The 25,930-nt window shown below is 44.8% G+C and overlaps 1 protein-coding gene across 4 annotated transcripts in view; it reads right to left on the bottom strand.

Moving 5' to 3' along the window:
* Positions 1-1,885: 1,885 nt before the first annotated feature.
* Positions 1,886-25,930, bottom strand: part of NAV1 (neuron navigator 1) — a 300,773-nt gene continuing 276,728 nt past the window's right edge. For all 4 annotated transcript variants that reach the window (XM_069971515.1, XM_069971517.1, XM_069971516.1 and 1 more), the window contains exon 30: positions 1,886-3,190. In XM_069971515.1, the coding sequence (XP_069827616.1) occupies positions 3,095-3,190 (96 nt within the window). In that variant the 3' untranslated portion in view covers positions 1,886-3,094. The remainder of the gene's footprint in view (positions 3,191-25,930) is intronic.

The following is a 25,930-nucleotide window of genomic DNA, read 5'->3' as shown; positions in this document are numbered from 1 at the left end:
TATCAGCAGGTTAGATTTGTGTAACCTGCTGATAGGTCCCCTTTAATCAACATTTATAATTAGGCACACAGATGACAAATGTGTGCATTTTTTGTGTGCTTGCGCATTTTTTTGAGCAGGTTCTTTGGCTTCAAAATTGGCTAAAAAAAAATATGCCAGGGTCTGATTGGAGTACCGATGCCCATTTATTTTAAGCACAAAATAAAAAAATCGCACATGATAAATCGGGCTAAAAAAGTACCAAACTGAAACCATGGCTCCACCGAGCGAAAAAATAAAAAAATGGCACAGCCATCGTAAACTGCTCAAAAATAGTGCAACCTGATTCATAAATGATACTTTTAATTTTACGCCCTCTGCAAAAACACAAAATATGCCTGAATAATAGTTCTAAATGTGCCCCCAAGCCCCTAGGTTTGATCATTTGTATTAAACCACATAAAACATTGATTTGGATTTAATACTAAAGTGCAAATTTAGATAAACAGAAAGTCATTGATTGAAAGTTATCACTAAATATACACTAATTTTAACCGCATAACATGCCCCTAAACCTAAGTTTGCCAATGGTTTAACACCTGCAGCAGTTACACATACAATATACACATCCAGAATAAATCTATTCTAAAACTTGAATGTTCAGTTCTATTTTCTGATCAACATCACTAGGGGCTTCATACTGCCAATGAAACGTACTGTGTAATGCAACAGGGTTCACCTCCTAGCTTTAAAAGTCGGTGTTTCCAGTTAGTATGTTAAATGTAAGATAATTTCATAATTGCTTTTACACAATACCACCATAATAGCAGAGGTGTAAGACAAGATCTGCTGTAATTATGAGTCCAAAAAAACTGATTTATTTACAATACTTGACTACGATATTTTTCATAAGTGATAAAACAAGCAATTTGTTTTGTAAGATATCTGTGAATAAAAATAACAGGAACTAAGTGCTGGGGTACATTTAAATATGACTACTACATGCTGAGTATAAACAGACTACTTGTATATGAAAGGTCTTATACAATGATATGATGATATGGTGAAGTACATACTTATGAATTCAAAAAATGTTTTAGGTTGTAAGCAACCTGGTGAGGTTTGTTAGACTGAGTTTTGCTAAACATGTAGGAAATCAGTACTTATTAGGTAGAAAATCTAAAGAGAATATATTAGTTTTGTCATACTTGTGTATACTTCTTTGTACATTCTTTTTGATTTTGTATTACCTTGTACATTGGTTGTTCTACTTTTTTTATAGATAAAATTTAAACGTAAATTAAAAAAAATCGAGAAAAGGAGAAACAACAAATTTGCATATAAGAAAGAGAGAAACGAGATGTTGGAATATATTAAAGTGACTCTGTACCCACAATCTGTCCCCCGAAACCGCTTGTACCTTCGGATAGTGGCTTTTAATCTATGATCTGTCCTGGGGTCCGTTCGAAAGGTGATGCAGGCATTGTCCTATAAAACAACTTTTAAACTGGCATCCCTGTGTCAAACTGGCGTGGCCTAGAGTGTCTGTGCATTAGGCTGGCACAACCTCTCTGTCCCTCCTCCCCGCCCTCTTCATCATTAGGAATGCTCTAACCAGGTATTCTCCTATTCCTCACTTGTCTTAACGCTGCACAGGTGCCTTAACAATCAAGCCCATGTGTCATGCTCACACAGGTGAGGAATAGTAGAAAAATCTGCCTGGAGCATTCCTAATGATGAAGAAGGCGGGGAGGAGGGACAGAGAGGTTGTGCAAGCCTAATTCCCAGACACTCTAGGCCATGCCAGTTTGACACAGGGCTGCAAGTTTAAAAGTTGTTTTTCAGGACAATAACTGCATGACCTGCTGAACAGACCCCAGGAAAGACCTTGGATTAAAAGCAGGTATCCGAAGGTACAAGCAGTTTGGGGTGGGCAGATTGTGGGTACAGAGTAACTTTAAAATTGAAAAACTAAATCAAAATGCATCCCAGTTTAGTCTACTAACATCACAGCTATGTTGCATATCTTTTGTCTAACAATGTTTTGCTGTAATTCCAAAGAGAATAGCCATGTTGTAATTTGTTTCAAAAGGCTCTTTATGGTGCTTGTTAATTATATGGTCCACAATTTGAAGCAGTCCATTAACAATTTAGCATGCCTTTGTGAGAATGAAAAGGAGGATAGTCTCAATTGGCAACAAAGATGTAAAAACAAAAGGTTCAATAAATAGTACAATTTGGAGAAGCTTATGATGTGTTTTGGTAGTTCAGTATATCTTTTGTTTGGATCTACTCTTGCTTTTGGAAACACATTATTATAGATGGGTGCTTATCCAAAAGCTGATATTTAAATGGTCATATCTGAGAAATCATTAAGGAAATACAGCTATACTAATAACTAGAGATTAGCGAATTTACGCTACAAACAAAGCGAATCCCTTTGTTGTCTCGGCAGTTGACTTATATGCCGACTGTCTTTGATCACCGCCTCACTCCAGGTGTCTGGAAAAACGGGATCCATTCCTGGAAAATTTCTCCCAGTCTCCCAAGACTGGATCCAGCTTTTCAAGAAGCAGCACAGAGTGACAGTCAGTAAAAAGGCACCTGGCTGATAAGCAGATTTCCGAGATAATTAGGCGATTTGCTTCATTATTACTGTAAATTCACTCATCACTACTAATAACAGTCTTGTAACTGAACATTCAGATTTCCCATATTCAATGAGGTATACATATAAAAAACAATATCTCTCTCTTTTGTCTTTGCCAAAAGAAGATGCATTCCATACAGTAATTAATACCTTGTAATACCTAGTTTTTTTAAAAAGGGAGTAAGTTGTAACTTCCTCCTAAAATTTGTTATGTGAATTTTTCATAATAAAAAAAAAACATATTAAAAAAACAAATGCTTCAACTTGTACCAACATTTAGTTTCAGATGCAAAATAGTATTGAGTAATATAGGTGAAATAAAGTAATTAAATTAAAGTAATTATTGAATAAACAGGGTACAGAGAACAAGAATCCATCTCCATTCTATAGCTAGGGCACTGTATAGATACAATAGACACATTTCCTTCTGTTATTTCAGACTGTTTTTGAAAGATATTGGAATCTTCAGATGGTGGAAGATAGATCACTGTCACACATTGTCTCTCTGTCAGGGGATTCTATAAAGTTAGCTGCTTCTTGGAGTTTTAAGAGCATTGCCATCTGTAAAAACAAAAAAAAGAAACTGGTAATTTGTAACATATAACATTTTGTCTAAATTTTTGGTGCTAATATCAATATCAAATTGACTGACAATATGAGAAACCATGTGGGGAAAAAATAACATTATATATTATTGTAGTTGATAAATCTACAGTCAGCCAACTAAAGCAGTGGCATAGCACTAGAGGTTGCAATTGTGCCCGGGCCCTTAAAGAGGTTATCCAGCGCTACACAAACATGGAATAATGGAACTGAGTTTCAAACCCCACCCAATCTGGAGACAAGAGTGGTGCAAAAGTGGCCATGTTTTTGTAGCGCTGGATAACCCCTTTAAGCTAGCGAGGCCCCATCGGACCCCTCCCTACATGCTGACTTCCTGTGGTACTCCCAAATCGGCTTTTAAAATGACAGCTGGTTAAGGAAACTGCAGAGAGGAAGCGTGCAGGCGGCACTCTATCTATTCTTTTGGGTATGGTGATACAGTTTGTGAGGGAATGGTGATAGTTCATTAGGGTAACAGTAGCACAGATCATCAGAGCATGGTGGTGCAGCAATGGTGGGATGGGACAGAGTGGCAGCACTAGACATGCCAGGATAAAACAGATGAGTATTCATTTTATGACAATAGCAGGCTATAGTTGAGGATATTTGAGATAATTTAGAAAACTGTGGAATAATTATTTAGGCCAGGCGGCATACATGTGGCAGTGTGATGTGATAGTAGGATTTAGTATAGAGGGTAAGAATCCAAAGACAACTATAGTTGTAGTAGGAATGGAAAAAGTCTTCATAGTGGTCTAAGAAAAATGGAGAAGAAAAAGAAAATGAAGGACTCCAATCAGAAACCTCACCTGTGAGTCACTGGATGTAAATCTTTAATCTGCCTCTCACTGCCTCTATTGCTGACTGCAAGCAATGTAGTCAGGGCTGTATTTACAACTAGGCACCCGTGCTCCGGTGCCAAGGGCAGCACCTTGCAGCGGGGAAAAAACTACTTTTTTTGTTTTCATTTTTTTAGTCTCCCACCTCCCGGTAAGACTTGCCAGTAAATCTGGTGTCTTTTTGAGGGGGGTAGGGGGGTAGGTATGGTCAGGTCTGGTGTGGCAGTGTTGTTCAGGTCTGGTATGGCTGTGACGCCTGGAGCTATTACCTACTTATTTCCTTCAGACAACATGCAGACCGCTCTAATCATTGATTCTATGTGAAAATTTAGCTTTTAAGCAGTTAAAAACCATGAAAAATGTGATTCAATGTTTCTACATTTAGAAAAAAAGCATGTGGCTGAAACCACTGTCCCCCACGCTCCCAAAGATGGGGCGTCTTCAGTTTTAGTGCCTAGGGCAGCAGCAGCTCTTAATACAGCCCTGAATGTAGTCACTAATAGGTCTGCAGAATGATAAGATGATTTGTTTCATCTTGTAGTTCAACACACTTTAGTAAAACATTTTACTCTCACATAGCAACAGGGGCTGTGATGTAGTAAAGGGGATACTCGTAGATGGGCACTATGTTTCACCCGGGTCAACGCCTATTAGGATTGGGAGTACATGTCTCCTGGACATGAGAAAAACTAATGGTGTCTTGTGATCTTTAGAAAGGTAGTTGTAATGTAGGTTGGCGTAATGTGCGTTCGGGCCTGTTTTTTCTTGGAAGGGGTGGCAACTTGGTAGTGGGATTGCCCATTCCATTTTGCTCCATTCTGGGTCTTGTGGGTTTGGGTTCAGCCAGCAAAGGTGCTGAGGCTGAATCATTAGTTGGCCATGAAGTCTGCAAATCCTGCAGACAGAGTGAAGCTCGGTGTAGCTGAGCATAGAGAAAATGCCCTATTACACACAGAGATTTATCTGACAGATTCTTGATGCCAATTAAAGGAATGGATTTGAAAAGAAGAGAAATCTCAATCTTTCCTTTGTGATCTGTTCTCTGTTCATAGTCTATTCCTGGCTTTGACTTCAATGATCTGTCTAATAAAGAGTTTGTAATAGGACCTTAACCCTTTGAGGACCAGGCCGAAAATGACCCAGTAGACTGGGCAAATTAAAATTTTAGCGTTTTCGTTTTGTCCTCCTCCCCTTCTAAGAGATCTAGCACTTTCAGTTTTCTATTTACAGCGCTTGTTTTTACAAGAGTAGTTGTACTTTGTAATGGCATCTTTCATTCTACCATAAAATATATGCTGGAACCCCAAAAATATTATTTATGAAGATATAAATTGGTGAAATTGTAAAAAAGAATGCAATATGGTAACTTTTGGGGGGTTCCTGTGTCTACGTAATGCACTATATGGTAAAAGCAAAATGATACCATTATTCTATAGGTCAGTCCGAACACAGCCACTACACATATTTTCTAATGTTATATATTTTTTTTAATGAAATCCTTTTTTTTAATTATTAATAAAAAGGGCCTATTGTGACTCTTATAACGGTTTTATTTTTTCACCTACAAAGCTCTATTGGGTGTAATTTTTTCCGCCAAGATCTCTAGTTTTTTATTAATACCATATTTGTGAAGATCGGACGTTTTGATCACTTTTTATAAAAAATTTTTCTATATATAACGTATAAAAAAATCAGTAAATTGGCGCACTTTTTCCCCTTTTTTCTTCTACGCCGTTCGCCGATAGTGATGACACGAAGAGTGGCATGAAGACTAAAGGGAGCAGTACAGACATCACAACTAAGGATGGTCCGAACCTGCTCGGCATCAGATTCCCGCTGTCTGGCCGCTCCGTGCAGCGGGTGGATACAGCGGGAGGACCGCCTGGAAAAATGGGATACAGCCTATGGCTATGGCTGTATCCCAGTTTTCCAGGCGGTCCTCCCGCTGTATCCACCCTCTCCACGGAGCGGGCAGACAGCGGGAATCATTGCTGAGAGTTCGGGTTCGTACGAACCCGAATCTCGGCAGGTTCGGACCATCCCTAATCACAACTACTGCTGATTCTTAACCATCTCAGTGCCTGTACAGACTGTGTATAGGTCGGGTACAAAAAGCAGTGGAACGTTGTTTTATCCAGGACACTACAGCTTCCTCTGCTACTTTAACCCCCTTACCCATACAAAAGTTGTCAACTTTATTAATTGTGGCATAGTTATGGGTTCCAAAGCTTATGCGGCTTCCTGTCACAATGATAAGCTACCCTTGAGTACAATCTGCTCCTTCACATCCTTCTGTGCACTTGGCGCAAAGGACAGGGAAGGGTAGATTGTTAAGTGGCTAGCAGGGGTATATGGCTGACTATCCTCCCGCACACTAAAGTTTGCTGCACTTATATGTGGATAAATGTAAGGTTATGGCACTCGGGCCATAGAAATATCAAGTACAATTATGCTAAATAATACAACACTGGCTAAAACTACTTCCGAGAAGGACCTGCGGGTATTGGTGGACAGCAAACTCAACTTTTGTGATCAGTGCCAGGCAGCAGCTCCTAAGGCTAATAAAACTATGGGATGCATCAAAAGAGGCATAGATGCTAAAGATGAGAATGTAGTTTTGCCACTTTATGAATCACTGGTCAGACCACACATGGAATACTGTGTTTAGCTCTGGGCACCTGTATATAAGAAGGCCATGACTAAACTGGAGCGGGTGCAGAGGATGGTGACCAAGGTTTTTAAGGGAATGGGTGGGTTGAAGGACCAAGACAGATTATCAAGCTTGGGGCTATTTAGTTTACAAAAAAGACACCTTAGGGGCGATCTGATAACAATGAAAAAATATATGAATGTACAGTACAGAGATCTTTGTAGTGATCTTCTTGCTCCTAGGCCCGTAACCAAGACAAGGCGGCATCCTCTACATCTAGAGGAAAGAAGATTTCACCACCAACACAGACACAGATTCTTCACTTTAAAGAGAATGTACCATCAGAAGAGTAATACATACATACTGCTCTGTAGGCGCTGCTGTGTACAGTACTGTCCTGTGGAGCTTGCCCCAATCTGCTGCCCGGTTCCCGTTATATTCACCCAACTATTGATATGCTAATTAGCTGTGCTGCAGCACTGGAGGCAAGCCCAGCGCTTGAAATTTAATCTTCTCTCCGCCCCCCTCCACAACCTGCCGTCCTCAGCCTGCATTAGCACGCCTCCTATTCTAATTGCGCTCGTGTCCCGGCGTGAGTATGCTGCAGCCGAGTAGAAGACAGGAGGCGGGGCCCTGTATTAGAATAACAGGCGTGCCAGTGCAGGCTGAAGACAGCGGGTCACAGAGGGGGGGGGGGGGGGGCGTTAAGAAGCTTGAATCTCAGCAGCTAATTAGCATATCAATGGATCGGCGAATATACCGGAAACGGGTGGCGGATTGGGAAAAGCTCGACAGGACAGCGCTGTACACCGCAGCACTGTACACAACACGCTATGGGAAACATAAAGAGGCTCCAACAGGGAATGTCAGGACATGTGCTTTATGTGATTGGTGCACTAACCAATTAGGGACACACTGTTACTTTAAATCTGTGACAGCCAGTGCACGTGTGCCCTAGGAGGCAGGAATGCACGTGCCGGCTGGGACAGCAGGACTGTGGAGTAGTGAGGCGCTCCTGTGGGCCAAAGAAGAGGCGGGGCTGGGCCTGAGCACATGGGGCTCCAGCATCCGCGTAGGGGAGAGGGGCAGAAAGAACGGGTGTGGCAGCCCAGAGCACGGGTTGCTACCGCAGCCCTAACTTCCTATACCACTGTTTGTGCAATATTTGAATACTAATAGTTATAATTTTTAGTTCACACATGACCTTCATCATGTTTTTGGATCTACAATTGAGTGACCAAATTGGTAAATGCATTGCCTCCTCTACTCACCTTTGACTCTGCCCTGTCTTTTAAACCGCATATTCAGGCCCTGACCACCTCCTGCCGCATTCACCTCAAAAACATTTCCAGAATCTGCTCTTTTCTCACCCCTGACTCCACCAAACTGCTGGTACATGCTCTCATTATTTCCCGCTTGGACTACTGTAACATCCTCCTCTCTGGCCTTCCTTCTAACTCCCTTACTCCCCTCCAGTCTATCCTTAACTCTGCCGCCCGACTAATCCACTTTTCCTATCGCTGTGCCTCTGCCTCTCCCCTCTGCCAATCCCTCCACTGGCTCCCCATTGCCCAACGTATTCACTTTATATTATTGACCATGACGTACAAGGCGGTCCACAACCTGTTGCCTCCGTACATCTCCAACATGATATTCCGCTACCGTCCCTCACGCAACCTTCAATCTTCCAGTGACCTCCGACTGCGCTCCCCCCTTGTTCGTACCTCACACAACCGCCTCCAAGACTTTGCCCGAGCCTCCCCCATACTCTGGAACTCGCTACCCCGACACATCCGGCTCTCATCCACCATCAAGTCCTTCAAAAGTAACCTGAAAACCCATCTCTTCAAACACGGCTACAACCTACAATAACTCTGCATCAATGGCTTGAATGGCTGCACTTTACCTCCTGTTTCTCTCCCATTACCTTATAGATTGTAAGCCCTCGCGGGCAGGGTCCTCTTCCCCATGAACCAGTCTGCCATCTGCCTTCATGTAATGTGTTTTGATCTTGTAATGTTCTTGTTTGTTACCCTTGTCACCTGTATAGCGCTCTGGAATTAAGTGCGCTTTATAAATAAATAAATAATAATAATAATAATACCCATTGTAAAGCTAACTCGGTGAAACATTACTCAGGGCATATAGCAATGATGCGACCCATACAGTTAATTCCGCTAGGAGAATACACCCATAAAGAGAAATTGCAGTGATGACAAGGTTTATAAGAAAGAGGTCTGGGAATTAGAGATGAGACTGAGGCAGAGAGGCTACATTAAATTACACTGTACTAGAGCCACCCAAATTGTAGCACAGAAAAACAGGGAAAGATTGCCTATAGCTAATGGTAAACAAATGGAATGTAGATATAAACCAGTTCTTTCTATGACCTTCACTACTATGTTTACATAATTTAAATCTCTTGTACAAAAGCATATGCATAAATTAATGGAGGATCCAATATCGGCACAAATTAGGCACAAGAATACCAGCTGGAATGAACAAACGCAAGGAGTAATGCTGGGTTTACACGGGACGATAATTGGCCCGATCGCACGATTAACGATGTCGGAGTAACGTTTTCTTTTTTTCAGAACGATCAGGTACGGTACGATATATCGTACGGAAAAATCGTTTTGCGATCATGCGCCCGCAGCCCGGCCCGTCCGCATCCCGGCCCCCCGCTCATCCGCAACCCGGCCCCACGGTCAACCGCAGCCCCCTGCGCCGCTCCGATGGCCCCCCCCCAGCCGCCGCCGCTCCGATCGACCCCGCCCCGGCCACCAACATACGTTACCTGCTCAGCGTAGCAGGTCTTCGAAATAACCGGCTCCCCTCTTCAGTGCATTGATTGGCTGAAGAGGTGAGCCGGGAATTTCAAACGGCCCCTCTTCAGCCAATCAGTGCTTCCGTGCATTGATTGGCTGAAGAGGGGAGCCGGGAAATTCAAACGGCTCCTCTTCAACCAATCAGTGCTGAAGAGGAGCACTGATTGGCTGAAGAGGAGCCGTTTTGAAATTCCCGGCTCACCTCTTCAGCCAATCAATGCACTGAAGAGGGGAGCCAGGTATTTCGAAGACCTGCTACGCGGAGCAGGTAACGTATGCGGGGGCCATCAGAGAAGCGGCGGGGGGCCATCGGAGCGGCGGGGGTGGCGATCAGGGCGGCGACGGCGATCGGCGATCGAGCAGCGGGTGGCGATCGGGGGTGACGATCGGGGCGGCGATCGAGCCGGCGCAGGGGGCTGCGGATGAGTGGAGGGCCGGGCTGCGGACGAGCGGGGGGCCAGGCTGCGAGTGGAGGGCCAGACTTTGGGCGGCCGGACTTTCGCGCGACGGCTGTTTACACGGAACGATCGGCAAATTTTTTGCGAACGCCGATTTAAGAACATGTTAAGAGATCAAAATGAACGATTTTTCGATCGTTCGCCACGTTTACACATACGATTTATCTGACAGATCTTTGAAGCCAAAACCAGGAATAGACTATAAACAGGGATCAGGTCATAAAGGAAAGACTGGGATCTATCTTCTTTTCAAATCCATTCCTGGCTTTGGCTTTCAAAATCTGTCAGATAAATCTTTCTGTGTAAACGCACCCTTAGGCTATGTTCACACTGCGTATATGTCCAGCCGCATATTTTCGCGGCCGGACATATACGCGGTAAACTCGGGCCGGGGATTTACGCTACTTGCAGCCGGCTACGTACGGAGCGCGAACTTACGCCCGCAGTCTTCTTACGCTTTCCGAGCGCATTACGTAGCGATCTGACAGCGGTCTTTTACTTGGAAATTCTTGCCTAGCCCCGGACACCCCACAGAACCTTTTGGATCGGCACAAAAAGCTTTAAAAATGAAGAAATCACCACTTCGTACGGGACCGCATGTTACGCTACGGGCGTAAGTTACGGCATTTTCGTCCTCAAAAAATGGTCTGGTTCATTTTTTACGGCGCCGCGTACGATCCTCGCATAAGTTCTTACGTAGTGTGAACTGTGCCGCCGTACATTGTATACTTTCCATTGTATGCAAACTACGTAAGTCCCCGGCGCTTATTCACAAAACGCGCTATGTCCGGAGACTTACGTAGTGTGAACATAGCTCTAATGGTGCGTTTACACAGGACAGATTTATCTGGCAGATCTATGAAGCCAAAACCAGGAACAGACCATAAACAGGGAACGGGTCATAAAGGAAAGACTTAGATTTCTCCTCTTTTCAAATACATTCCTTGCTTTGGCTTAAAAAAATCTGTCAGATAAATCTGCCTGTGCAAACGCACCATGAGGGTGCGTTTACACAGAAAGATTTATCTGACAGATTTTGGAAGCCAAAGCCAGAAATGGATTTGAAAAGAGGATAGATCCCAGTCTTTCCTTTATGACCTGATCCCTGTTTATAGTCTGTTCCTGGTTTTGGCTTCAAAGATCTGTCAGATAAATCTGTGTAAACGCACCATTATGGTGCGTTTACACAGATTTATCTGACAGATTTTTTAAGCCAAAGCCAGGAACAGACTATAAACAGGGTGCAGGTCATAAAGGAAAGACTGAGATTCCCTGTCTTTTCAGGTCCATTCCTGACTTTGGCTTCCAAAATTGGTCAGATAAATCTGCCTGTGTAAACGCACCATTAGGGTCCATTTACATGAAAAGATTATCTGACAGATTATCTGCCAAAGATTTGAAGCCAAAGCAAGAAACTAAAGCAAGAGACTATTAACAGAGATCAGGTCATGAGATTTTTCCTTTTTTCAAATCCATTCCTGGCTTTGGCTTCAAATCTTTAGCAGATAATCTGTCAGATAATCTTTCTGTGTAAATGGACCCTTATGCTACAATTACACGGAGCGATAACAATCGAATTCGAACGATAATCGTATGTGTAAACGCGGCGAACGATCGAAAAATCGTCAATTGTCGTTCGCAAAAAAATTTGCTGATCGTTCAGCGTAAACAGTCGTTCACTAATTTTACCTATGTGTGAGATAGGCTTAATCGATCGCAAAACGATCGCAAAACGAATTTTATGTACGATATATCGTTCCATCTAAACGCTGATCGTTATAAAAAAAAAATCGGTACTTCGAAATCGTTAATCAAACGATCGGGCCAATAATCGCCTCGTGTAAACTTAGCATTCCTCTTTCATTATTGAAAAAATGTACTGATTGGCTGAAGTGGAGCCGGGAATTTCAAAGGGCTCCCCTTCAGCCAATCAGTGCTGCCATGCATTGATTGGCTGAAGAGTGGAGACGGGAATTTCAAATGGCTCCCCTTCAGCCAATCAATGCGCTGAAGAGGGGAGCCGGGGATGTCGAAGACCTGCTGCGCGGAGCAGGTAACGTATGTTCTTGGCCGCGGCGGTGGGGGCTATCGGAGCGGCCACGGCAGCGATCGGAGCGGGGGGGGGGCGATCGGAGCGGCGGCGGGTGGGGGTGGCGATCGGAGCGGCGGGGGTGGCGATCGGGGGCGGCGGGGGTGGCAATCGGGGCAGCGGGGGTGGCAATCGGGGCGGGGGGGGGGGTGGCGATCAGAGCGGCGGCGGCGATCGAGCCGGCGCAGGGGGCTGCGGATGAGCGGGGGGCCAAGCTGCGAGCAGGGCGGCGGGGGGACGGACAATCGCGTGACGACTGTTTACACAGAACGATCTGCAAATTTTTTGCAAACTACGAATGACGATTTATGAACATGTTAAAAGATCAAAATGAATGATTATCGTTCGAATTCGATCGTTATCGCGAAAATTCGCCCGATAATCGCTCCGTGTAAACGTAGCATTAGGGTCCATTTACACAGAAAGATTATCTGCCAAAGATTTGAAGCCAAAGCCAGAAACAGACTATAAACAGAGATCAGATCATAAAGGAAAGTCTGAGATTTCTCCTCTTTTCAAATCCATTCCTGGTTTTGGCTTCAAATCTTTGGCAGATAATCTTTCTGTGTAAATGGACCCTAAGAGGCCTGTATTTTCATCAAAGAGAAAATAAAGGATTGAAATTTTACTGGATGGCAGGATCACGTGATTCTTATTTTAGACGTAGCACATTGGCTGAATGTGCATCCATGCACCAGAGAAAAACGTAAGTGTGACCTGGCTTTTGCTAGTTACTATAGCTACCTATACTTACCATGAGTCTGGAGAGGCTCAGTGGCTGTACTCTAGCATTGTATACTAGAGATGAGCGAACCGCTTCGCCCGGTATGGGATACGGTTCAGATTTTCTCAAAAATCCGAGTCCGATCGGATTCGGATTTTTGGAAATCCGCTCCGATTTTTTTTTCTAGCTTTCTAAAATGGCAGCCGCCATTCTAGAAAGCAGGAAGTGTTCCGGGCAGGAAAAACGCTTTCCCATGGTGCCCGGAACACATCCAATCAGCATGGATCTTGTGCTAGCCCACCCCCTGTGTGACGTCGGTATTGCTTTAAAAGGACAGAGAGGGAGACAGAGAGAGAGGAAGCAAGCTGCTGTTGTGTACTACAGACTACTGAGAAGATATTGTGGGAAAGGAAAGGAAAGATTAGGAAAGCAGAGAGGAGAAACATCTAGTGATTGAGAGAGAAATATAGAGAGAGCAAAAGATAGATCGATTAGGCATTGGACAGAAAAGGGTGCACGGAACCAAAACGTGCAGTACAGATATACAAGTCCTATACTTCTGATAGTGTGTATATCACATCTGTCTTATCCTGAGAGACAAAAATACCTGGTTCAGGTGTATAGCATTGTATCTTAAAAAGAGTGCTATATACCCAATTTCTATACTTGGACCCTTCTGATTGAAAGTGTGTATATCACATCTTCTTATCCCGAGAGACTAAAATACCTGGTTCAGGTGTATAGCATTGTATCTTAAAAAAAGTGCTATATACACAATTTCTATACTTGGACCCTTCTGATTGAAACTGTGTATATCACATCCGTCTTATCCTGAGAGACTAAAATACCTGGTTCAGGTGTATAGCATTGTATCTTAAAAAAAGTGCTATATACCCAATTTCTATACTTGGACCCTTCTGACTGAAAGTGTGTATATCACATCCATCTTATCCTGAGAGACTAAAATACCTGGTTCAGGTGTATAGCATTGTATCTTTAAAAAATAGCTATATATATATATAGACAATTTCTATAGTTGTCCTATATATTACAAGTGTGTATATATATATATATACACTCACTGGCCACTTTATTAGGTACACCTGTCCAACTGCACGTTACCACTTAATTTCTAATCAGCCAATCACATGGCGGCAACTCATTGCATTTAGGCATGTAGACATGGTCAAGACAATCTCCTGCAGTTCAAACCAAGCATCAGTATGGGGAAGAAAGGTGATTTGAGTGCCTTTGAACGTGGCATGGTTGTTGGTGCCAGAAGGGCTGGTCTGAGTATTTCAGAAACTGCTGATCTACTGGGATTTTCAAGCACAACCATCTCTAGGGTTTACAGAGAATGGTCCGAAAAAGAAAAAACATCCAGTGAGCGGCAGTTCTGTGGGCGAAAAGGCCTTGTTGATGCCAGAGGTCAGAGGAGAATGGGCAGACTGGTTCGAGCTGATAGAAAGGCAACAGTGACTCAAATAGCCAACCGTTACAACCAAGGTAGGAAGAAGAGCATCTCTGAACGCACAGTACATCCAACTTTGAGGCAGATGGGCTACAGCAGCAGAAGACCACACCGGGTGCCACTCCTTTCAGCTAAGAACAGGAAACTGAGGCTACAATTTGCACAAGCTCATCAAAATTGGACAGTAGAAGATTGGAAAAAACGTTGCCTGGTCTGATGAGTCTCGATTTCTGCTGCGACATTCGGATGGTAGGGTCAGAAATTGGCGTCAACAACATGAAAGCATGGATCCATCCTGCCTTGTATCAAAGGTTCAGGCTGGTGGTGGTGGTGTCATGGTGTGGGGAATATTTTCTTGGCACTCTTTGGGCCCCTTGGTACCAATTGAGCATCGTTGCAACGCCACAGCCTACCTGAGTATTGTTGCTGACCATGTCCATCTGTCACGGCCGCGGCGGCGTCCCGTGTTCCGGGCCGCCGCGACCTCCTCCTGCCCCATGCAGCCGCCGGGGTCCTTGTGCAGGGACCCGGCGCTGCTGCTAGTTCGGCCCCTGGGGGCGCCTCACTTTTTTTTTTTTTTTTTCTTTTCAAACATATGTTTATTAAAATTTTTCACATGTTACAACTCGCAGAAGATATATCAGAGTAAGCAAACAGTAGATAGTAACATGTCTTTTTAACCCGGAAACAACCCCCCTCTCCCCCCCACACCCTCCCCTCTCCCCCCCCCCCCCCCCCCTTCGCTTGCAGATCAGGCCATTTTCTAACCCCAGAAGTCCACAGAACCAACTACAGTGGCTACTCATGGCCGTGTGGCCCTATTATCCGGTAGACGTAGACGTCCCAGGGTACCAGCAACATCAGCCTCTAAGTACCACCCAGTGTTTTTGAATGGTTGTACTACAGTCTGAATCTCTAGAGGATCTAAAAAGGCAAGTATGAATTTTTTCCATTTTTTGAAGAGGGGCTTGGCCCTCTTCTCTCTGGAAGGTTCTGCCTCCAACTGTTCCATAGACAAGTAATGTTTCATTTGTTGGATTACATGATCCATCGTGGGCATATCTGCCACAAGCCATCGAGACAAAAGACACCGCTTGGCTATCAACAGAAATGCATGTACTAGTAAGGGAATCCGGACCCCTTCGGGAGGAATGTGCAAAATCATAAGGTGGGCATCTACAGGAATGGTCAAATGAAGTTTCTCTCTAAACAGAATGACCAGGGCACTCCAAAAAGAGGAAACACGTGAGCACACGTATAGGCCATGATACAAATCCGTTTTGGGTTCCCCACAGTTCGGACAGGCCGTTATCCGGTCAGGGTGATCCGGAGTCCTAGGGAAAGTAAATCCATAAGTGGCATGGTGGAGAATCCTATATTGGGACTCTCTCCAGCATTCATTAATAACAGCCTTCCGAACTACGGCCCACCCCTCAAGGATTCGCGTTGGCAAGTCTGGGAGTGGAAGCTTGGTCGCCCAGTATTGAAAAAGAGAGGGGAGAACACACGGTAGAGCGGCCTCCCGCAGAGTGATGTGTAAGTAAGCTAATGAGTGAATCGGAGTTGAAGTTTGTAGCAGGGTGGATTTGTTTTAAATCAAACTGATTTAAATCACGATTTAAATCACGATTTAAATCACTAGTCCGGAAGGCTTGATTTAAATCAGTGATTTAAATCAAAGTTTCTACCTAAACTAGTTCTTGCTACTTTAACATGCAAGTAGATGAAGATTTTTAGAATCACTTTTTATATTACTTTTTTCTCCCCAGTTTAATGGGTTAATCATTCATATTTGGACACCACTGTTCTGTTGTACTTAGGAAGGAGAAAAATAATCCTGAACTTAATAACAATTTAAATGGATTTATTCAACTGAAACAATAACAACATTACAGCATACGTTATTTGCTTAAACAAACATCCATGTTAACTAATTTGGCTAAACAAAAAAAAAAAAAAATAGTCCAAACAATCAGAAACATATTGTCTAACTTCTTGGACTTGGTACTGAAGGGGATGATTCTGTATTCATAGGTTTGTAGAACAATCTCAACTCTGTGTTGTAACATTTGAGAACATATACAGCCTTTATTCTACTGAGTTAAACAACTCAGCTTTATCTCATGATGGAAGAACCTTTGGATGGTAAAATATTTTCCTCAAAAAGCAGTTTATTGAAAAAAATCCGATTTAAATCAAAAAAATCCGATTTAAATCAAAAAAATCCGATTTTTTTGATTTTTTTAAAAAAATCATTGATTTTTATCCACCCTGGTTTGTAGGTATATCGTGAGTGGATTGGAGGTTACCTCCCTTCGGAGGTCCCTCAGTCGAGAGGAAAGAAAGCCAATAAGTTGTTGGTAGGCTAAGAAGTGACTAGAAGGCAAACCATAGGTATCAATAATCTCCTGGAAGGAGAGGTATCTTCCCTCTGGGATCTTAATAATGTCGAGGGCCTTAGTTATACCCCCCTCCCTCCAAGCCCTAAACATAGAGTTCTGTCTCCCTTGAGGAAACTCCGGGTGATGCCATAAGTCCATGTACCCACTCAGTAGAAAGGGCAACCCCAAGAACTTGCGGCCATGATGCCATGCCTTCACTGTATCCTTCAGCAGCAAGCTCAATTTGACTTCCCTAGGTAAAGCCCCAAATCGGGTATGCAAGAGACTGCTTAAAGACCAGGGGCTAGCCAGATGCGACTCAAGGTTAAAGTTTGAGCAACAGCTGGATCCCCGCAGCCAGTCTATACCGTGCCTTAGGAGGCATGCAAGGTTATAGAGTCTCACATCTGGAAAGCCAAGTCCTCCCTTGTCTTTTGGCAATGAAAGCTTGGCTCTAGAAATGCGCGGCCTCTTGGAGGCCCATATAAACTTCACAAATGATTTATTCAGGAGAGAAACATCCGGGGGCGCCTCACTTCTCCTCTGCTCCTGTCTCCGTCTGTGCCGGCCGGCGCGCGCGTCCCCGCCTTCTAGGGCGCGCGCGCCGGCTGTCTCAGATTTAAAGGGCCAGTCCGCCCCTAATTGGTTAGTTGCACCAATCACTTCCTATAAATCCCAGCATGCCCTGTCCCTCGTGTTGGAGCCTCTACATGCTTCCCATAGCGATTGGCCCAGCCCCCTGTTGTTCCTGACCTTAGTCCCTGTTCCTTGTTCCTGTCTCCAGTCCTTGTCCCTAGCCCTTGCCCGCTGCCTTCCCGTTGTTCCTGATTCCTATCCGCTACCTGGTCCCTAGTCCTTGTTCCTGGTTCCTGCTCCCCTGTCACACCACTGCTCCTGTGTTCAGCCTGTCACCTGCGGTTACGCCTACAGACCTCTTCCAGCACCATCCCCCGCCTACTGCTCCTGCCACGCCTCGCCTGCCGTCACTAGCAACCAAGCCAGGGGTAGCAACCTGGGGGTCGCCTGCCGCAGCAAGTCCATCCCGCCTTGCGGCGGGCTCTGGTGAAAACCAGCGGCCCCTTAGACTCCGCTCCCTGGTGAGGTTAGTGCCATCGCTGGTGACGGTCCAGTGGATCCACTACTCCAGGCGTTACACCATCCCTTTATGACCACAATGTACCCAACATCTGATGGCTACTTTCAGCAGGATAATGCGCCATGTCATAAAGCTAGAATCATCTCAGACTGGTTTCTTGAACATGACAATGAGTTCACTCCACAGTCACCAGATCTCAATCCAATAGAGCATCTTTGGGATGTGGTGGAACGGGAGATTCGCATCATGGATGTGCAGCTGACAAATCTGCGGCAACTGTGTGATGCCATCATGTCAATATGGACCAAAATCTCTGAGGAATGCTTCCAGCACCTTGTTGTATCTATGCCACGAAGAATTGAGGCAGTTCTGAAGGCAAAAGGGGGTCCATCCCGTTACTAGCATGGTGTACCTAATAAAGGGGCCGGTGAGTGTGTATATATATATATATATATATATATATATATATATACACACACAAGTCCTATATATTACAGAAAATACTGTTCTCATCTACCAAGTGTAGAAATCATAATTTGAATATAACGTCATGGCACAGCGGCAGCAAGAAACCTCACAAAGCGTTTCAGGCAGAGGGCAGGGCAGAGAGTCTGGCTCAAGGGGCATAAGAGGAAGTAGCGCAGGAAGAGGGTCCAGTGGCAGCCCTGAGCTTCCCTTGTCACACCAGGGTCATGTCAACACGTCTAATTCCACAGTCCTGGAGTGGCTGGCTCACACTTCGACGTCCACAAGGAGTGAGACAGCCAGCCAGATATCTGTGCCTCGGACACGACCCTGACTTGGCACCGGCATGCAGCAATTCCCCCACATCCTCCATCTGACATCCTCAGTAACATCCCGCTAACTTTTGACCCGCCGCCTGCAAGGGAACTGCTGCCGTCTATGAGCAGCGAACTGCTCTTTGATGAGGATGAGCATGTGGGGGAAGAGATAGGGGACAATCAAGTGCAGGGCATAGCTGTGTCGGAGGCGATATCAGAGCAGGCCCATGTTAGGCCTGGCAGGAGAGCAGTAGACAAGAGAGGGCTGGGCAGGAACCTGATGAGGATGATAGCATCATCCTGTTCCAGAATGATGCTATCATCCTCATCAGGCTCCTGCCCAGCCATCTCTCGTCTACTGCCTACTGCTCTCCTACATCCGATGTTACATTGGATCCACAGCAAGATTTGGCTTATTCGACGGATTTGTCAACCGGGAATCCATCTGTCAGCAGGCTCGCCACAACTAAAAAGCAGAAAGGCAGCAGTCCTAGTATCGGCAGCGCCCGCCCATCCTTGCAGCCTGTCGGTACTAGACTCTACACCTCGCCTGTGTGGCAGTTTTTTAAAAAGTGCCCAGAGGATACCTATGTGGTGATCTGTCGCCTGTGCGACAGGCGCATTAAAAGAGGCAAGAGTTGCCATCCTGGCACCAGGCCCATATGAAGCGCCACCACCTTTCCGCCTGGGAGAAACGGGGTGATAGTGGGTCACAGCAGGCCCAGGCAAAGCCGCGGTCAACAGCAGCAGGAAGCAGCAGTAGTCAGGGGGGCCTTTCACAGTGTCAGACCTCCTCTGTGGAAGGGAGTGTGGCTTCACTTCCTTCTTCGGCTGGTGGCCCCTGTATTGCTAGCAGTAGGCAGCTTGTCATCATGGAGTCCCTATACCGGAGGCAGACATATGCACCCAGCAATCCCGCAGCAGTCAAGCTGAACGCCCACCTGACCAAGTTGCTGGTGCTCCAGGCTCTGCCGTTTAAAGTTGTCGACTCGGCATGTGCGGAGCCACGGTGAAAGGTGCCGAGTCGACACTACTTTTCTAACACAGCTATCCCGGCCATGTATAGCTATGTTCACGGAAAGGTTGCTGACTCGCTGAGCCATTCAGTAAGCAGACATGTACATTTAACCACAGACATCTGGAGCTGTAATTACGGGCAAGGGCAGTATATTCCCATTACTTGCTCAGTGGGTAAATGTAATATGGCCGGCGGACCCCAAGCAACTTGGCCAGGTAAGGGCGATGACACCACCCCGTTGCCACAGCAGGGTTCCTGTGTCGCGGTCCTCCTCCACCTCCTCCAGTAGGTCCAAAACCTCCTCAACCGCCAGTGTTCCTCCCTTGTACCACTTGGGTGTAGCACGGAGGTGTCACGCTGTGCTGCATCTAGCCTGCCTGGGTGAAAGGAGACACACAGGGGAAGAGCTGCACCGCCTGCTCGAGACGGAAATCCTCTCGTGGCTGACTCAACACCATCTTAAGGTTGGGATGGTGGTGAGTGACAATGGGAGCAACATTCTCTCTGCGCTGCGTCGTGGAGGTATGAGGCACGCCCCGTGTATGGCACATGTTTTAAACCTAATAGTTACACACTTTCTAAAGTCTCCATCCCATTTACAGACTGTGCTGTCAATGGCTCGAAAGCTGTGTAACCATTCCAGCCATTCAAGTCGCTCTCAGTATGATGTGGATGCGGGGACTCCTTCCCACTCCCTGGTGAAAATGGCTAAGCGCATGTTGATATGCTTTCGCGCCGACCCACGCTTGCAAAGGATTCGTCATACTCTCCTGTCCGGCCAGCAGTGTGTCATCCGAGTGAGTTTTCAGAGCAGCAGGTCATATTGTCAGTGCCAGGATAACCAGATTGTCCTGTGATAGTGTGGAGCGTCTGACTTTCATCAAAATGAACGCCACATGGATAGATAAGGACTTTGTGACACCTGCTCCTGCTACCACAGAGTAGGATTTGTTCGTGTTGTCACCAAGATGTAGGACCTTTTCTGCTTCTATTATGGCCTATATGTGAAATAGACCGTACTGGTCATTCCACCATTCCTGCTGCTGCTGCCGCCCTGCTACCTCTCGCCTGTCCATGGACCTCATTATTTTGCTTCCGCTGCTCATGTCACCCCATTAAAACTGCTACTCCCGCCCTGGCCTCCATGTTGGCTACTGCCGCTCCTGCCCTGGCCTCCATGTTGGCTACTGCCGCTCCTGCCCTGGCCTCCATATAGGCTACTTCTGGGCCTTCACTGGCCTCCATGTTGACTACTTCTGCTCCTGCACTGGCCTCCATGTTGGCTCCTGACGCTCCTGCCCTGGCCTCCATATAGGCTACTGCTGGGCCTTCACTGGCCTCCATGTTGACTACTTCTGCTCCTGCCCTGGCCTACATGTTGGCTACTGCCGCTCCTGTCCTGGCCTCCCTGTTGGCTATTGTTGCTCCTGCCTGGCCTCCCTGTTGGCTCCTGCTGCTCCTGCCTTGGCCTCCATATAGACTACTGCTGGGCCTTGACTGGCCTCCATGTTGACTACTGCCGCTCCTGCCCTGGCCTCTATGTTTGTCAGGGTCGGTATTGATTATAGATTATGATTATAGAGAAACATTTCAATTTGTTATGAATCTTAATAGTTAATTCAGATATGTTTTAACTCCAGACAGCAGCACCAGCTCATGCTAAAACCACAAGACCTCCAGGACTTCCTCCTTCTGGATGACAAAAAGAATCTTGACAGCTTGCCAATTGCTTGGCAAACAAGCTCCTGAAATAGCTATATACCATATCAATACAATAATATAACCGTTTGTTGCGCACTTATAATATACCATATATGGCCAGAGATCAAATGTATCCAATCATATTTTGTCAAATATACTCGTGTGACACATTTGTCATCTCATATAAAAAGAAAGTGAAACTCTTCTAAAAAGGCAGAAGTTGTGTGCACATATCTGTGCCCTGTCTCCATGTGTTCTGTATTGGGGCTTCTAATACGGGCTATGCGGGCACAGGCTAGTTAATTAGAACAGATACAGGTAATTGATGCAAGGTGACTAAAAATAGACTCATCACCTTGACAATGGCGCCCGAACAGGGACAGAATAAGGATAAATTTATCAATTCAGTTATCAGCTAATAAGAAGTTCTTCAATTGTTTTAATTGTCTAACATAATCATTAAATGCTTAAGGTCATTTTCAATGTTTCTAGGGGGGACTGTCAGGGTCGGTATTGATTATAGATTATGATTATAGAGAAACATTGCACTAAAAATAGACTTATCACCTTGACATCTTGGCTACTGCCGCTCCTGCCCTGGCCTCTCTGTTGGCTACTGTTGCTCCTGCCTGGCCTCCATGTTGGCTACTGCTGCTCCTGTCCTCCCTGTTGGCTACTGTTGCTCCTGCCTGGCCTCCATGTTGGCTACTGCTGCTCTTGCCCCGGCCTCCCTGTTGGCTACCGTTGCTCCTGCCTGGCCTCCATGTTGGCTACTGCTGCTCCTGTACTGGCTTCCTTGTTGGCTACTGCTGTTCCTGCCTGGCCTCCATGTTGGCTACTGTTGCTCCTGCCCTTGGCTCCATGTTGGCTACTGCTGGGCCTTAACTGGCATCTAGGTTGACTACTGCTGTGCCTGCCCTTGCCTCAATGTTAGCTACTGCTCAGCCTTGCCCTGGCATCTAGGCTGACTACTGCTGTGCCTGCCCTTGCCTCAATGTTGGCTACTGCTGGGCCTTGACTGGCATCTAGGTTGACTACTGCTGTGCCTGCCCTTGTCTCAATGTTGGCTACTGCTGGGCTTTGACTGGCATCTAGGTTGACTGACTACTGCTGTGCCTGCCCTTGCCTGAATGTTGGCTACTGCTGGGCCTTGACTGGCATCTAGGTTCTAGATTGACTACTGCTGGGCCTTGACTGGCATCTAGGTTGACTACTGCTGTGCCTGCCGTTGCCTCAATGTTGGCTACTGCTGGGATCTGCCCCCCCCATGCGATCGCGGGGGGGGAGATCCGGTCTTCTGCCCGTGCCGGGCCTCAGCGTCGCAATGACGCTGATCCCGTTTTGGCAATAGATTACTGTGGCCTGCAGCAGGCCATAGCAATCTATCACTGATTTAATGGATCTTTGCTGTGTATATACACAGCATTGATCTCTATGAGAGATCAGTGCTATGTATATACAAGTCCCCCAGAGGGACTTCTAGTTGATGTAAAAATAAAAGTAAAAAAGTGTTTTTATTAATAAAAAATCCCCTCCCCTAATAAAAGTCCTAATCACCCCCCTTTTCCCATTTTATAAATACTATAAGAACTATTAATTAATCACATTCCTGATCTCACACGGTAAACGGCGTCGGCGCAAAAAAATTCCAAAGTGCAAAATTGCGCATTTTTGGTCGCATCAAATCCAGAAAAAATTTAATAAAAAGTGATCAAAAAGTTGCATATGCGCAAACTGGGTACCGATTGAAAGTAAAGATCATGGCGCAAAAAATGACACCTCACACAGCCCCATAGACCAAAGGATAAAAGCGTTATAGGCATGGAAATGGACCGATTTTAAGGAACATATATTTGTTAACAATGGTTTGAATTTTTTAAAAGCCATCAGATAATATAAAAGTTATACATGTTACATATCGTTGTTAGAGATGAGCAAACCCGGCTCGGGTTCCAGTCGATCCGAACCCGATAGTTCGGCATTTGATTAGCGATGGCTGCTGAACTTGGATAAAGCTCTAAGGTTGTCTGAAAAACATGGATACAGCCGATGACTATATCCATGTTTTCCACATAGCCGTCAGGCTTTATCCAACTTCGGCAGCCACCGCTAATCAAATGCTCCACGTTCGGGTCCGGGTCGACTCGAGCATGCTCGAGGTTCGCTCATCTCTAATCGTTGTAATCGTAACGACTTGAGGAACATGCATAACATGTCAGTTTTACCATAGGGCGAACAGCGTAAATGCAAAACTCCCCGAAATCAAAACAAATTCCTTTTTTTTTCCATTTGACAGCGCAAATTATTTTTTTCCGGTTTGGCAGCATATTTTATGGAAAAATAATGCCTACCATTGCAAAGTACAATTGGTTTCGCAAAAAAAGGGCTCATATGGGTTTTTAGGTAAAAAAAAATGCAAGTGCTATGGCCTTTTTGAACATAAAGTGGAAAAAGCAAAATTGCAAAAACTTAAATTGGCTTTGACCTTAACCCCTTAAGGACGGGGCCCATTTTCGTTTTTGCGTTTTCGGATTTTCCTCCTTGTGTTTAAAAGGCCATAGCACTTGCATCTTTCCACCTAGAAACCCATATGAGCCCTTATTTTTTGCGTCACTAATTGTACTTTGCAATGACAGGCTGAATTTTTGCATTTGGTACACTACGAAACCAGAAAAAAATTCAAAGTGGGGTGAAATTGAAAAAAAAACCGCATTTCTTTTATTTGGGGGAACTGTGTTTTTACACCATTCGCCCTGGGGTAAAACAAGTCAGTACGATTAAAACGATATATAACATGTATAACTTATATTGTATCTGATGGCCTATAAAAAATTCAAACCATTGTTAACAAATATACGTTCCTTAAAATCGCTCCATTCCCAGGCTTATAACGCTTTTATTCTTGGGTCTATGGGGCTGTATCAGGTGTCATTTTTTGCGCCATGATGTGTTCTTTCTATCGGTACCTTGATTGCGCATATACGACTTTTTGAATGCTTTTTATTACATTTTTTCTGGATTTGATGCGACCAAAAATGCGCAATTTTGCACTTTGGGATTTTTTGGCGCTGACGCCGTTTACCGTGCGAGATCAGGAATGTGATTAATTAATAGTTCGGGCGATTACGCACGCGGCGATACCAAACATGTTTATTTATTTATTTGTTTACTTTTATTTAAAACCTGGGAAAAGGGGGGTGATTCAGATTTTTATTAGGGGAGGGGGCTTTTTACTATAAACAACACTTTTTTTTTTACACATATACTAGAAGCCCCCCTGGGGGACTTCTAGTATATATACTTTGATCAGGGAACGGTTGCCTCCGGTAATCGGAGGCAGCTGTCAACTTTGACAGCTGCCTCCGATTAGCTAATTAGCGGGCACGGCGATCAGACCGTGCCCGCTAATAGCGGCGGTACCAGGCTACACGCGGCACCCGGGACCGCGTCGCTTCACAGCGGGGTCGCCTGCACTTATTGCTGGTTATTGACTTAGTCTCTCCCTTGCTTGCTGCCTGCCCCTGATCATATTGCCTGTTTTCTGATTACGCCTTTTGATCCTGATTTTGTACTTTTTCTGCCCGACTGTTGTGACCCGGATTGTGGACTATTCTTCATAGTGTTTGTCTGTCTGTTTTGTATTTGTGTTCCACCTAGCCAGTGCAGGGACTGCCGCCCAGTTGCTCGCCACCATTTTAGGGTGGACAGTGGCAAGTAGGTAGAGGACAGTGGGCGGGGCTGAGCTTAGGGCTCACTGTCTTGTCTTGTCCTGCTGTCCGGTTCCTAACAATATATATATATATATATATATATATATATATATATATATGGTAGTAAATAAATAAATTAATAAATAGGTTGGTATAAATATATAAGATTATTATTGTGAGAAACCAATATTTAGATACTAATATTTTATTAGATATTAATTTCGAATGCCTTATTGAGACCACCGGGCGACAGTGTATGGAGTTTATAAATCCAAAACATTTCCCGTCGTTTGAGTGTTTGGAAACGATTTTGCGTATTGGGAGGTATATGGTCAATGGGACAAACTAGAAACCCTTTAAAGCTGCTCTGATGATGTAGTGTGGAGTGTCTTGATACACTGTGTTTCATGAAGCCAGTATTAACATTATGCCTGTGCTTATTTATTCTCATTCTTAGAGTCATGGTGGTTCTCCCTATGTATTGTAGACCACAAGGGCAGGTAAGTAGATATATAACATATTCGGTTCTGCAGGTCATCTGTTGTTTGATACAGAATTTTTCTTTTGTAGTTTTACTACTGAAATTGTTCCTTACAGATCCACCTACGGTCTTATTTGAAATAATACTATTTGTTCCTCCTTCTACAAATCTTAGCTTGCTGGGGACCAGGTGACTTTTTAGAGTTCTTGCTCTTCTGTAGATGCATTTTGGCATCAAAGGGAGTTCATCTTTTAGAAGTGGGTCATTTAGAAGAATCCCCCAATGTTTATTGAGAATGTTTTCTATTAGTTTAAAATTGGAGTTATAGGTAGTGATAAAGGAAACCATATGTTTTTTGTTATTGTTACCTTGTGATTCTTGAGAGTCTGGGTTTCAAGCAGTCTTCTTGTGTGAGACTGTTGGCTCTATTGTATGCTGCATTTATCACTCTTCTGGGGTATCCCTTTGCG

This window comes from Dendropsophus ebraccatus, chromosome 5 (assembly GCF_027789765.1).
Source record: "Dendropsophus ebraccatus isolate aDenEbr1 chromosome 5, aDenEbr1.pat, whole genome shotgun sequence".
Classification (NCBI taxonomy): Eukaryota; Metazoa; Chordata; class Amphibia; order Anura; family Hylidae; genus Dendropsophus; species Dendropsophus ebraccatus.
The sequence above is the reverse complement of the archived record's forward strand: the minus strand, read 5'-3'. Positions and strand labels throughout refer to the sequence as shown.